Source organism: Nelumbo nucifera, chromosome 1 (assembly GCF_055504915.1).
Source record: "Nelumbo nucifera cultivar China Antique chromosome 1, China Antique-T2T, whole genome shotgun sequence".
In the NCBI taxonomy this organism is placed as follows: Eukaryota; Viridiplantae; Streptophyta; class Magnoliopsida; order Proteales; family Nelumbonaceae; genus Nelumbo; species Nelumbo nucifera.
Genome location: NC_142649.1, coordinates 73,397,535 through 73,412,250, shown reverse-complemented (window position 1 = coordinate 73,412,250; position 14,716 = coordinate 73,397,535). Strand labels below are relative to the sequence as shown.

Genomic DNA, 14,716 nt, shown 5'->3' with positions numbered 1-14,716 from the left:
TAACTAGTTTCACTTATATCAATTAATAATTCTAGAAAATAACTTTCAAAAAATGAATATTTATTAATAATAATTTAAAAAACTTAATCTATATTTATTATTTATTTATATATACTACAATTAATATTTATTGTATTTTTATGATAAATATATTTTCAATAATTATGTATAAATCTATTTTTGTTTTGTTATTAATAGAAGACTTTTATTAATTATTGGAGATTAAACTATTGTTATTTAAAATTTAAAATTTAATTTACTGTATTTTCATTATAGATTCATTTTTATTAATTGTGTATTTTTGCTATAAATTTTCAATAGTTATTGGAGATTAACTATTGTTATTTATTAGAGATTAGAATATTAATTTGGCTGAGATTATGGGTGCTCATGGGTTAGTTCAGTTTGGTTGCAAGCTATTTAGAGAACCAAATAGACTTGGTTAGGTTGAGGAGTTGGTTACCTGAAACGGACTGACCATTAGTGAAAGTCGATCAACTCGGGTTGTATCAGTTTGGGTCAATTTTTGGTTTGGTTGATTGGTTTAAAAGGTTTAAACTTAAAAATTTAAATTTAAAAAATTATAGTGGTATTATTAAACTACAAATTTATGACATAAAATATTTTAGTATAAGAAAACTAGGAATTTTCCTACTTTCCTATATTAAAAAAAAATATTGAAGATATAAAATCATATATATATGGTCAGGTCAATTCGGCTTTTGGTCAAATGGCACTTCATTATCACGTTCATTTGCTGAACTTAATTTTTATTTACAAGCTAATTTTACTAATTTAATTGATTCCCTCAACTCAAAGGAATTAAATAATTTTGATATTTTAGCCTAGTGGAGTAAATATGGAAAACATTATCCAGTTCTTGCTCCATGGCATGTGATTTACTAACCCTTCCAATGTCTATAGTTCCACCGACGCCCTGTTTTTGGGGAAGTACTAGGGTACTTGACGACAAGAGATGCTGCATGAATGATGAAAGCCTGGAGATGTACATATATGCTTAATGGATTGACTGGATACTGAGGATAGACTACAAGTTCGAGGAGGACATGACACTTCACCTGATATTTCACCAGAAGCAGATGACATAGATCAATAATTGTATAGCATTTTTAAAATTATTGTAAATTTTGTTTAAAAGTTGTTACTTATTTGTTATTTTTCAATACCACTGTAAATTTTTATTATATTATTTTGATATTTTATTCCAGTTCCAATATTCTATTGTATTTCTTTTCAATTTACTTTTTTACTTTGTATTCATTAAATTCAATTGAAATAAAATTTCTAAAATTTTCTTTTCAATTTATTGTCTATTTTGTATTTTGTTAAAAATATTTATTACATTTTTATTTTTCCCAAAATATGTACCATTTTTAGACTTTACTTGACAAAAAATGAGAAAAAAAGACCTGGCCCGGCTTGGCCCAGGCCCATGGCCCCGCCCACAGCCCAGCCCAGGCCCGGTAAGGCAGGGACAGCCCTCAAAATTGTACCGTGCCAGCAGGCACAACCCACTTTACACGAAGCCCATTTGAAGGTTTTTAAAGTCTGAAACCAGGTCCTCCCTTAAATTTGGTCTCACACATCTTCTGCCAGCTTTACCCAAATGATCGTATTCTCTTCTTCTAAGTTGTGTTTGGTTTGATAGAAAGTAAGAAAACGGAAGGTCCAATAGAAATTTCATAAATTTTGTTGAGAAACTTTCCCTCAACTTTCTTGTTTTCTACCAAACCAAACATAACCTTAGGCTTCAAGCCATTTTAACTAGGACAATGTTTGATTGATTGATGGCTAGTTTTGGAAAGAACACTTTTGGGTGAGGCACCGTTTGTGGTTTCTTGAAACAGACTTTAGGTCCGATGATTCCAATTTTCAAGAGCTTAAATGAAATTTGAATTATTGTGGGCTTTGTTTTTTGATAGAGAGCCTGAGAGGCTGAGACGCTTCTCCGTCCTTTTGGGCTTAATCTAAAAGCATGAGAAGAAAAATCATGTAATGGCCCAGTGGCAAGCTTAAAAGGAAATTAACCATTTAAGCATGAACATTTTTGCAAGCACTGCACTGCTCATCTGATATGATTCTCTTGTAACTATATGCATCAGCCGTTAATTTCATAAGAACAGCATTCAGATCAGGAATTAATAGAAAGTACATACATGTAGTTAGTAACTTGTCATTCTTTTGTCATGAACCTGAGTTGTAAGTTCAGCCCTCCCATTTAAGCTTCTGAAATTTTAGAATTGTCAAATTAATTTTGAATTCTAAACCCAGGTGGAGAGCAGGTAATGTGATGAATCTCCTCCATTTTTCATTTCTAGCTAGCTAGCTATTTGCTTTTAGTAATTTATGAAGTTCTATGGCAATATTACATAGCAATTGTCTACTTAATTCATTGTTCGTCCTTTATATATGCTTCCAACAGATCTAGAGAAACTGAAGTGCTTTTAATTAAGCTTTGGCATCAAAATGAGGGTTGTCATTGCTACTGGAGCGTGTGAATTCAGCATAGAGGTGGGTTACAAGGAAACCATTCTGCAGTTAAAACAAAAGATCGAACAACTCTTGGGCGTTCCAGTTGCTTCACAAACTCTTGCAGTATGTGAGTGGGAGTTAATGGATGGACTTGACATGGAAGATTATCCGATTGTTGTTGATGGCACAAGAATCCATCTTACGATTGCACCGATTGAATACCCTGTGGAAACTTGTAGCAAAATCCAAATTACTGTCATTATGGCAGCAAAACGGATAAAGATAGAAGTTGATAGAACAGAAACGGTGCGTAGCTTGAAGGAGAAAATTCATATAGTGGAGGGCTGCGCGATTAAAAGAATGGCGCTTTACCTGGCAGGCGTAGAGATGGATGAAGACTTGCGCTGTTTACGCGAGTATGGCATCTCTAATCAATCAGAAGTAGTCGTGTTAAGTCGTCAGATGATAGAGCCTCCTGCAGGGAAAGAGTTGATCAACTTGGTGGTGCAGACTTGTAGTTTGCTGAACTCTGCAACCATCGCATTGGAGATGAAAGAGTCTTCCACTGTTAGGGAGTTGAGGAGACTACTGTTGGATGGGAAATTCCTCCCTGCAGATGACTACTTCTTCATCCACAAGCAAAGGATCATGCGAGATGACTGCAGTCTCCGTTGGCATGGTGTCGAAGATGGGGATTATCTATATGTTTTCAATGGTACTGTGAGTCGGAGTCATTGAAATTTTGTCACCTCGACCTCGTTTCATGATAATTATAGGCATTTTATAATTTATAAGAGGTTATTAATTACCTGCAATTTTAAAACCAGTCCCAAGTCCCAACTTGATTATAATCGGAACTCAAAATGTGTGCCAACAATCCACCCTGAAACTCAAAGTGCAGGCCCAAACTCTATGTAAAATGTAAAATCTGGTGTGGCAGATTAATTGCTATTGATTTGGCGGGCCACAAAATTTTCTATAGCAGGGGCAGGGGACAGACGATATGATATATATGATCTCGTTGTAACTGGTTGTTGGGACCTGATCGAGCTCCTTTTAGCCGGGCTTTTTCATAACGATATTCAAATAATTGAACGAGTAAAGCATGTTCAGTTCAGCCGATCACAGCGGCCGTCTGAAAGCTTTAATCTCTAAACGTACGATCTCGTCAGACTCACAAGTAACGAGAGTGTGAAATAACAGAAGGCCCTGCTCCTTTCTCCTTTCTGTAAATTAAACCATGCACATTCACAAATTCAAACTATGAAAAGTAAAATTAATCAATTGAAATTACAAGTAGCCAGAAAACTTGATTTACATCTGATTAATCTATTATCTATATACATTTCTTTCTTTTTTTCCCTGTTTAATTGTAAGCTGTGGATCCTAATGAGAGAGAGAGAGAGATGTAATGTATATATAGTCTACCAGGTAAGAGAGTCAGGGAGGGTGAAAAGCAAATGATAATGGGCGGCATCATCGAGGGGGTAGAAACAGAGATGAATATGGGACCCATCTCGGACACCATATTCAAGGAGGGAAAGTTTGTCGTCCACCATCACAGAGGAAGAGCCATGGTGGTTGTGATTGTGCAGCACCAGGATCAAGCGATCCTCGGGCAATTTCTCCTGGGCCCCTATCTCTCTCTTCAGATCACCCACCGTAGCATTGTCGTCTACTTGTACGTAAAAGAGCGTCCCCGTCAAGACCTCCACAACCAGCCTCATGTTTGCACACAATACAGAGATCTAGAGAGAGAGAGAGAGAAGGTTGGTGTTGTGTTGGTCATGAATTGTATGCAGCTGCAAGATGCATTGCGTTGTGTATTTGTGTTGTGGCCAAAGTTAGTTTGACGTGAACGCTTCAAATGGGGAAATATAGGATCTCTAACAAGTACCCCCCCCCCCTCCTTCAATAATCAATAGTGTGTGTTGTGTGTGCGTGTGTGTGTTAGGTTAGGTGGGATTTCAAGCATACACTTTGAATTGTGTGGGACCCACCAGGAACCGACTCCAACGGCAACCATCGGATTTGGAATTTTTTTCTTATTGTGTCCCATGCTCTTTTTGAGAAAGGATGGGCTCTCCACAGAATGCGCCGTGGGGCACCCCATAGCCCATCCTACCCGTGAATTGAGAACATCTTTCTACGGCAAATACGGTCATACACGAAGGGATGAGCTGTGGGGCACGCTCAGTGCGGAGCCCATACGAACTCACTCCCGTTGCCATGTTAACTCCAACTTCCAAGCAAATTGCACGTTACTAAAGGTTTTAACCGGAGTCTGGATCTGTTCGTGGGGAAGGAACTGCTCCTCACATAGCATACTTTACCCCGACCTCACAGGCCCATCCCCGGTGTACCTCCCATTCATGGGAGATGTTTCCAATACATTATGGGATCGATGTGATGTGAGGTTAGTGTGAGCCAAAGCATTGGTTATATATATATATTACAATAAGAAAGTCTAGAAATGTTTTATTTTTATTTATTTTTATGTTATTTTTGAAATTATCAATTAGAAATTCTATTTTTCTCAAACAAATTTTCCTAAAATCTCTCTCTCTCTCCCACAGGAACCAATAATTTAAATAATCTAATATTTTTCCTAAACAATCTTCTCCACTATCCCCAACTTTCTCCTTAGTTATCTCTAATTTAGTAAAGAGTTTCTCTCCTAAATTATCTCTAATTCTTATTTATCTTATCCTCCACTTTTTATCTACATCTATCTAAAGAATGTTTGAATTAAAAAATTTAAGAATTATTTAAATATTCTAACAAAATTATATAATAACTTTCAAATATTTATTAAAAAGATAAAAAATAATTATAATTGATTTAATAATATTCATATTATTAAATAATTATATATTTTTACAAAGCTTATCACAAAATTATGTACAAACAACATAAATTATGATTTTTTGGACTATTCAATCTAAATGTTATTCAAATAATAAAAATTTAACATTAAAAATGAAATATTAGTTCAATATTTCAATAACTAAATATATTAAATAACAAAATATTAAAATTAATATTTTAAATCAATTAATAATATATTTTAAATAGTTACTGAATAACTTTCAATTATAATAAATAGACTAAGATTTTAAATATTTATTTAAATAGTTAAATATCTTAAATAACGAAATAATTAACAAAACTAGATTTTAAATACTTAAAATAACAAAACTATGTATTAATAGTACTATAATTTTATGTATTATTAAATTCAACAAGTAATTAATATTTTAAAATATAAATAATGATATTATTTCAATAAATAAATAATAATGTATATAAATAATTTCATTTATACAAATTGATAATTCTAGAAAATAAATTTCAAAAAATTATTGTTTATTAATAATAATTTTAAAAATTTAATATTTAATTATTATATATTTTTCTATACTAAAATTAATATTTATTGTATTTCAGTAATTATTTTTTGTTTTTTTGTGATAAATATATTTTCAATAGTTATGTATAAATCTATTTTTGTTTTGTTATTTAATAGAAAATTTTCAATAATTATTGGAGTTTAAACTACTGTTATGTAGCTTTTTAAATTTAATTTATTGTGTATTTTCGCTATAAATTTTTAATAATTATTGAAGATTAAACTATTATTCACAGGTTGGTTCGTTTCAATTGTAGGTTGTTTGGCCAACCAAATCGACCTAGTCAGGTTGGGGGATTGATCACTCAAGTTATATCAGTTTGGGTCAATTTTTGGTTTGGTAGGTCGGTTCAAAAGATTTAAGCTTAAAAAATTAAATTTAAAAATTAAGTTTAAATTTAAAAAAAAAATACAATGGGGCACCCCACAGCCCATCCCACCCGTGAATTGAGAACATCTTGCCATGGAAAATATGGTCATACATGAAGGGATGAGCTGTGGGGCACGCTCTGTGCAGAGCCCATACAAACGAGTTCAAATCAGCCCCCTACAATGTCCCACACCACATCTTTGCCGTGTATTGAGAGCATCTCCCGATGATGACACCATCACTTCTGGGATTATCATCAGATGTTTTCAATATACGGTAGGGATGTGTTGTGAGATGTTGTGGGGGGCTGATTTGGACTCACTCCCATTGCCATGTTAACTCCAACTTCCAAGCAAAATATACGTTACTAGAGGTTTTAAACGAAGTCTGGATCTGTTCGTCAGGAAGGGATCTACTCCGACCTCATAGACACATCCCCTGTGCATCGAAACATCTCCCATTTATACTAGTACTATATAAGTATGCGAGATGTTCCTAATACATTATGGGATCAATGTGTTGTGAGATTGGTGTGAGGTGCGCTTTGTGAATAACAGTCAAACCAGGCTGCTTCTATGCAAGCCAAAGCAATATATATATTAAAACAAAGCGATCAAGAAATTTTCTCTTTTTTTATTTTTTTATTTTTTCATTCCATGTCATTTTTGCAACAACCAATGAAATGTACTTTCTCAATAACCTAAATAATCTCTTCTTCTAAAATTTATCCTAAACTATCTCCACCACTTTCTCCAAAATTATCTCTAATTTATTAGAGAATTTCTCTCCTAAATTATCTCTAATTCCTATTTATCCTCTCCCCTACTTTTTATCTATATCTATCTAAAGAAAGTTTGGATAAAAAAATTAAAGAATTATTTAAATATTCTAACAAAATTATATAATAACTTTAAAATATTTATTAAAAACACAAAAATAATTTTATATTTTCACAAAGTATATCACAAAATTATGTACTAACAATTTAAATTATGTTTTTCTGGATTATCAATTTAAACGTTTTTCAAATATTTAATAATATGCAATAGCTTTAAATAAATAAAACTCAAATAACAAAAAAATTAAATATTTTATAGATTATTTAAATATTTATCATAACTAGATTTTAAATAGTTAAAACAACGAAATTATGTAATAAATTTAAAAAAAAATTATTTAAAGTAGAAAAATAATTATAACATAATATTGAAATTAATAATAATTTAATATATTACAAAATTAATAATGAAATTCTCTAATAATAGTATAAATTATGATTTTATGGATAATACATTTAATAAATAATTAATATTTTAAAATTTAAATATTTTACATTTTATTTAAGCATTTAAATAACTAAATATTTTAAATAAAAAATATTTAACATAACTAGATTTTAAATAGTTAAAATAAAGAAATTATGTAATAAATTTAAAAAAATTCTAAAAAGTAGAAAAATAATTATAACATAATATTGAAATTAATAATAATTTAATATTTTTACATAATTTTGTAAATAACTAATTTCACTTATATCAAGTAATAATTCGGGAAAATAACTTTCAAAAAAATTAATATTTATTAATAATAATTTTAAAATCTTAATCTATATTTATTATATAATTATATATACTAAAATTAATATTTACTATATTTCAGTAATTTTTTATTGTTTTTTTGTGATAAATGTAATTTCAATGATTATGTATAAAATTATTTTGTTTTGTTATTTAATAGAAAACTTTCAATAATTATTGGAGATTAAACTATTATTTGAGATTATACTATTTATTGACTAAGTTAATATATTTTTAGTATTTATTGTATTTTTTTCATTATCAATATATTTTCAATAACTGTGTATTTTCGCTATAAATTTTCAGTAATTATTGGTGACTAAACTATTGTTATTTATCAAAGATGAAACTATTAATTTAGATGAAATTATGAGTGTTCATGAGTTGGTTCGGTTCGATCGTTGTCTATTTGGCCAACTAAATTGACCTGGTCAGGTTGGGGAGTTGGTCAACTGAAATTGACTAACCTTTTGTGAAAACCGACGCACTCAAGTTGTATCAGTTTGGGTCAATTTTTTGGTTTGGTCAATCGGTTCAAAAGATTTAAACTTAAAAATTAAATTAAATTTTAAAAATTACAGTGCAATTATTAAAAATAAATTTAAAAATTAGATTTACGATATAATACATTTTAGACTAAATATCCATTGTTAGGTCGTTTGATTTTGGTCGGTTTACAAATGGCCAAAGTGAAACTGATCCAACTTAGTCGAATTGGGAATTTTTTAACCAAAGCCAACCTAAAATACTAGAAAACCGACCAACTCGAGTCGAGTCGATAGGGTTGGCCAGTTTCATATGAATAAACCTAACTGAAATTAATTATTGTTATTTTGTATTATAAAAAAATTATTAAAAGTAGTATATAAAATATGAATAATTATTAATTATTTAAAATGTTGAAAATATAAAACAATTGTATACTCTTATGTGTTTCTATTAGGGTCATTTACTAGAACACACCTTATAATTTTATATATTTACTTAAACATCCTTATAGTTTTCATTTAACTAAAACATCCCATATATTTTACAACTTATTTACTTAATCAACCTTTCATTAAGAAGTGTTTGTTTTTCCATTAGGCCCATGATTTTTATTCCAAAAATGTCTTTAACACTTTTTCTTGTATAGAAAACAAAATTAACCAAATATAGCCAATAGAGTGGTTGCTTGTGTCTTACTAACATTAAAAATGAAATATTATTTAAATATTTCAATAACTAAAAAAGTTAAATAACAAAACATTAAAATTAATATTTTAAATCAATTAATAATATATTTTAAATAGTTACTGAATAACTTTCAATTATAATAAATAGATTAAGATTTTAAATATTTAGTTAAATAACTAAATATTTTAAATAACAAAATATTTAACATAACTAGATTTTAAATAGTTAAAATAACAAAACTATGTATTAATAGTACTATAATTTTATGGATTATTAAATTCAACAAGTAATTAATATTTTAAATTCAAATAATGATATTATTTCAATAAATAAATAGTATTGTATATAACTAATTTCATTTATACCAATTGATAATTTTAGAAAATAACTTTCAAAAAAATTATTGTTTATTAATAATAATTTTAAAATTTTAATCTTTATTTATTATATATTTATCTATACTAAAATTAATATTTATTTTATTTCAGTGATTATTTATTGTTTTTTTGTGATAAATATGTTTTCAATAATTATGTATAAATTTATTTTTGTTTTGTTATTTAATAGAAAATTTTTAATAATTATTGGAGTTTAAACTATTGTTATGTAGCTTTTTAAATTTAATTTATTGTGTATTTTCACTATGAACTTTTAATAATTATTGGAGATTAAACTATTATTCACAGGTTGGTTCGTTTCAATTGTAGGTTGTTTGGCTAACCAAATCGACCTAATTAGGTTAGGGATTGGTCACTTAAGTTATATCGGTTTTGGTCAATTTTTGGTTTGGTCGGTCGGTTCAAAAGGTTTAAACTTAAAAAAATTAAATTTATGATATAAACTATTTTAGCCTAAGAAATATTAGAATTTTTCCACTTTCTTATATTAAAAAAATATATTTAAAATATAAAATATTAATATATATCTATTGTTGGGTCGTTCGATTTTAATCAGTTTACAAATGGCCAAAGCGAAACTGATCCAACCTAGTTGAGTTAGAAAATTGTTGAACCATACCTGACTAGAAATACTAGAAATCGGGTTGGTCAATTTGATTAGTTTGATTCAAAATGGCAATGGTGCGGGGCGGGGACGAGGAGCCTCTCCCCATCCCGTTCCTGCAAAAATCACTATCCACGTCCCCATCTCCATCCCCGCTAACAAGGACAAAGTTATCCCCATCCCTATCTCCACAATGATCCCCACTCCCCATGATTCTTTATAATGTTAACCATTATGTTTTTGTTTTTTATTTTATTTAAAAAATAAAAATAAAATAATTAAAAGTTACAATCATATCAGAAAAGATCCAAACATATTCAACCATATTTTTAAAAATACTTACATATAGACGTATATGTACATATATACATATATATTAGCAGGGATCGGGGTCCACGCGGGGTAGGGAGTGCTCTTCCCCTCTCCATCAATGGGAATGAAAATTTCCCCATCTCCTTCCCTATGGGGGGAAAATCATCCCCATCCCTGCCCCATTCGAGGTAGATCCCCACAGGGATAAGGGAAATGGGGAAAATTGCCATCCCTAAGTTTGATAAACAAACTTATCTAAAATTAATTATTGTTATTTTTGTATTGTAAAAAAAATATTAAAAGTAGTATATAAAATATAATTATTATATAAAACAATTGTTTGCAGGGATGTCAATGGGTCTGGTTAAATGGTAAACCCAACTTGACCTGACCCTGTAGGGTTGGGTTAGGGTCAAGTATATTTGGTTTAGGGTCGGGTTAGGGTTGGGTTAGAGTTAAATTAATTATCTAAAATTAATTATTGTTATTTTTGACCTGAGTCGGGTTCGGGTTGGGTTTGGGTTTTGGTTGATCTGCCCTGCCGGGTCATGATACCTTGCATATATACCAAGTATTTTTGCAATTTTTTTTACTTCTAACTTTATAGGCTTAAAGTTTATAATTTATTTATATGTTGATTTTGATTTTCTTCTTTTTTTTAAATGGAAAAAATAACACTTTAGAATCTATAAAACAATTTCCTTATTTAAATTAAAGTATTTTGGGTCTTCAAAATGTGTTAAAAAATACATTTAAAACTATGCAAGTTAAGTCGGGTCGGATCCAGATCCGAGTTAAACCCAATAGGTCGGGTCAGGTTCGGGAATCATGCATTTTTAAGCCAGGTCAGATCGGGTTCAGGTCCCATCCTATTTTTCATGTCTACATCATATGGCTTATATAACAAACTAACCCACTAAGCTAAAATACAATATCTCAATCAATTATTGACAAGGTAAACTAGTACAAACATTTTAATTGAAATTCTGCAAGAACTAGCTAGAAATCTAAGTGATAATGAAAACAAATCCAGTTCCAACGAAAATAGTCAATAGCTTGAGTTCTCCAAAACATACCTCAAATTCAACCAGCTCATTCAGTGTTGATCCTTTGCTTTCTTTTGACTCAACCTTTTTATCTTTCTTGCAATGGGGCAAGAGTGAAACCACATTCAATATCAAATGTCAGTACCTATAAATCACTAAACCCTCTCCCGTCAATAGAAATAACAAGTAAGTAATCCCTACAAAAATCAATAGCTAGTGACGAACTTACCTGTAAACAATGCGTCGGGAACACGTACCAAGTACCTTCTCCCTGTTCCTGACACTAGAGAATCACTCTCTTTCTCCTCAAATTCATCTTTCCACCCCAAGAGTGTCTGTTTAGATCTCTGGGGAGCAGTTTCTGAAGCCTCTGCCTCACTGTGTTTTCGATTTTTTGCCATTGTTTTCGGGTCTTAGGAAGTGCACAAAGCAAAAACTATAGCCTAGGTCAGTAACTATGAGAAGGAGAGGAAACCGGCCAGCGGAGTTGGAGGGAGAGGGATGCGGTGAACAGAGTCCACCGGCGAGAAGAAGAAGAAAGAGAGAAAAATGAAGAGAGAGATTATCTGACTTGTCGACTGGGGCGGTAATGTATTGGTTGGCGGTGGAGCTGGTGGCACTTCTGATGGTGTTAGGTTAGGTTTGAACGAACATGAGAGGAGAGATCGGTGGAAGAGGTTTTTTTTTCTTTGGAAACGTTTTTTATCCCAAATTTTAAAACACAACAATTTAGTATTCGAATTTTCAAAACATAATATTGTTAATTCAGTACTGCCAATTTAGTATATATTGTTAAATAGATGTTAAGTGCAAAAAGCCCTTAGGCCTTTTCTATTCAAGAAAGCTGGGGCACGTTGCCTTTTAAGATTTAGGACTGTTCTACTAAATTGGAAAATGTCACATTTTAAAAATCGAGAACCAAAGTCACCTTTCATTCGATTAGACCTAAGGGTCTGTTTGGCCCAATTTAATGTTTTTATTGTCTTTTTGCACTAAAAGTGAAATGCAAAAAACCAGCCGGTTATACAAAACCGAGACCAGTTATCCGGTTCTCCGATTGAACCGGTGATGAATAGTTGTTATTTTCGGTTTTTTAGATACTAGTTTTGGGGTATATCCGGATCAGCCAGAGGCCATGTCACGGTTCAACCAACCAGTCCGATTCGATTTTCAAGACATTGGTTTGGACTTGTCGAGGCATTTGACTCAGATAGCCGGGTGCAAATGAAAGCGTGTCAACGCGTTAATGAATGGCCGGTTCAGACTTCAAACTAGCCAGACCGGAAGATCGGCCTAACCGTGTCATTACTCGTTAGGAAACCCCTAGGCCCTGGCGGCCATAGATTCAGGGCTAATATGTGAGACGAGACGACAAATCATTTCTATTTCTAATAAAGCAAAAACTTAATTGTTAATTTGTAGGTCAAGGGACCCTACAACGGGGAGAAGAGATGGAAGAGTGTCCTTGGCATCAGAAGCATTGACAAATCTACCACCTCCTTTCGCAACCATTAGCGACCTCCAGACAAGGTTCATGGCAAAGGGTCTAAGTGTTAAAGACCTCGTCGTCCTTTCTATCATTTCCTGCGTTGCCTATTTCTGCATCATCACCTCATTATCCAAGTTAAGCTATCAATATTAAAAGGTAAAAGAAAATCATTTAATTTCTATGAATTCATCCCAAGTCGAAAAACCTTCTACCTCCCTCCTCCCTCCAATCATCCCCATTCACTTGCCTTTTAATTTCCATCTCCGAAAATGACTTTTATGTATTCATCCAAGCATCAAGAAAAATAAAATCAATTTTCCAAACTGCTTTTATTTTTCCACTACTTAACCAATAAATTAATCTATTTATAATTTCATTGCCGATCCAATCACTAGATACCTAGCTAGTAGGAATACACCAGGGATGGATCGAGGTAATCAGCAATGCTGCGCTTTCGTAGATTTATTGACTAACACTAGGGATTGATTCACGTGCATGGAATTCATCAACACGTTAGACTGATGAGTAGTGACCCATCTAGTTGATCAAGGCCAAAACATGAAGCACCAGAACTGTGAGAGAGAGAGAGAGAGAGAGAGAGAGAGAGTAAAAGCTAACAATTAACTGCACCCCGATTTTATTAAGAGAGGCTACATGTAGAAAGTAGACCACCCCTTCCAATCACAGCCCATCATACACACTACACACACGATTGTATGCGTAAAGTACGTACAAGCCTTTATATTAATTAGAAGGGCAGAATCAGAAAACCCGGTGCATGCATTTTCCCCTCGTATCTAAAACCCATTTCCGTGGAACTTGCAGCTCTGGGACATGCCGCACATGGAGGGAAGTTTCTCTGCCTTCTTCATCATCTGTTCCTGCTGCTTCTCTTCTCTCTGGTACTTCTGATGCTGCTGCTGAACCATCTGATGGATTCCCTCGCACATGCAGTCATCCTTCATATTCTCCAGCTCTTCACAGCACTCTTGAGGCACATTTCCTGCGTTGCCTCTCAACAACACCGCACTCTGCCACGACTGCATGTACCGCCTACACTCGTTCAATGGGTGCTTCTGCATCTCTTCACGGCACATCTCAGACTGGCTTTGGTGGTGTTCGATGATGGTGGTGATGACGGTGGTTCTGTAGGTAGAGGCCTCGGCTATGGCCACCAACCCCACCAACAAGGCTACTAAGATAATGGACCTTGCCATTAATCTCTCTGGTCTGATCGCTTCTTTTCTTTAACGCTAGCTAACAAGGTAATTAAGCAACGATGGATATTTGTTTCTTTCTATGACATGAATTAATGGTGAGTGTGGATGGATGGGTGGGTATTTATAAGCGCTACCCTAATTTGCATGTCTGAAGAAGTGGAAGAAATATCAAAGACACGTTGACGATGGGTAAGTATTACTTGCTTTTACACCGCACACGTACACACTGGTTAATGCAAATGGCAGAAACTAGTGCCATGCAATGGCATCTTGTCCTTTTATACAGACATATTGAGCGTACAATAGTGCCATCGATCGATACTGTTGTCTTGCCATAGTGATCGCTCTCGTAAACGGAAACATTCTTTTAGTTAGTTTTTTTCTTTTTTTTTTTTTGGAGGGGGTACTATTTTATATTTTTATTCTAATTGATCAGGTTATGAAGAGAACCTACATTGTCTCTAGACTTTCTGGATTAGTTAAAATGCCTTATCGATTGCTTCTTGGTAGTTGGAGGTCATTTTGCTTTAACTCAGCCATAAAGGTTTCTTTTAGAGCAATAGAAGTGTGGTAATAAAAATCAAAGTAAGAATTAAAAAAAATAAAAAATCTGTAGAAGAGA

At 32.4% G+C, this 14,716-nt stretch overlaps 2 protein-coding genes across 2 annotated transcripts; one reads left to right on the top strand and one right to left on the bottom strand.

The window, feature by feature from the left end:
- Positions 1-2,368: 2,368 nt before the first annotated feature.
- On the top strand, positions 2,369-3,707 carry LOC104604989 (Ubiquitin-like superfamily protein). The gene has a single exon (XM_010269582.3). It carries the CDS (start codon positions 2,488-2,490, stop codon positions 3,229-3,231), a length of 744 nt encoding a protein of 247 aa, XP_010267884.1. The 5' UTR covers positions 2,369-2,487; the 3' UTR covers positions 3,232-3,707.
- Positions 3,708-13,671: 9,964 nt separating this feature from the next.
- On the bottom strand, positions 13,672-14,091 carry LOC104604988 (2S sulfur-rich seed storage protein 2-like). The gene has a single exon (XM_010269581.1). It carries the CDS (start codon positions 14,089-14,091, stop codon positions 13,672-13,674), a length of 420 nt encoding a protein of 139 aa, XP_010267883.1.
- Positions 14,092-14,716: the final 625 nt, after the last annotated feature.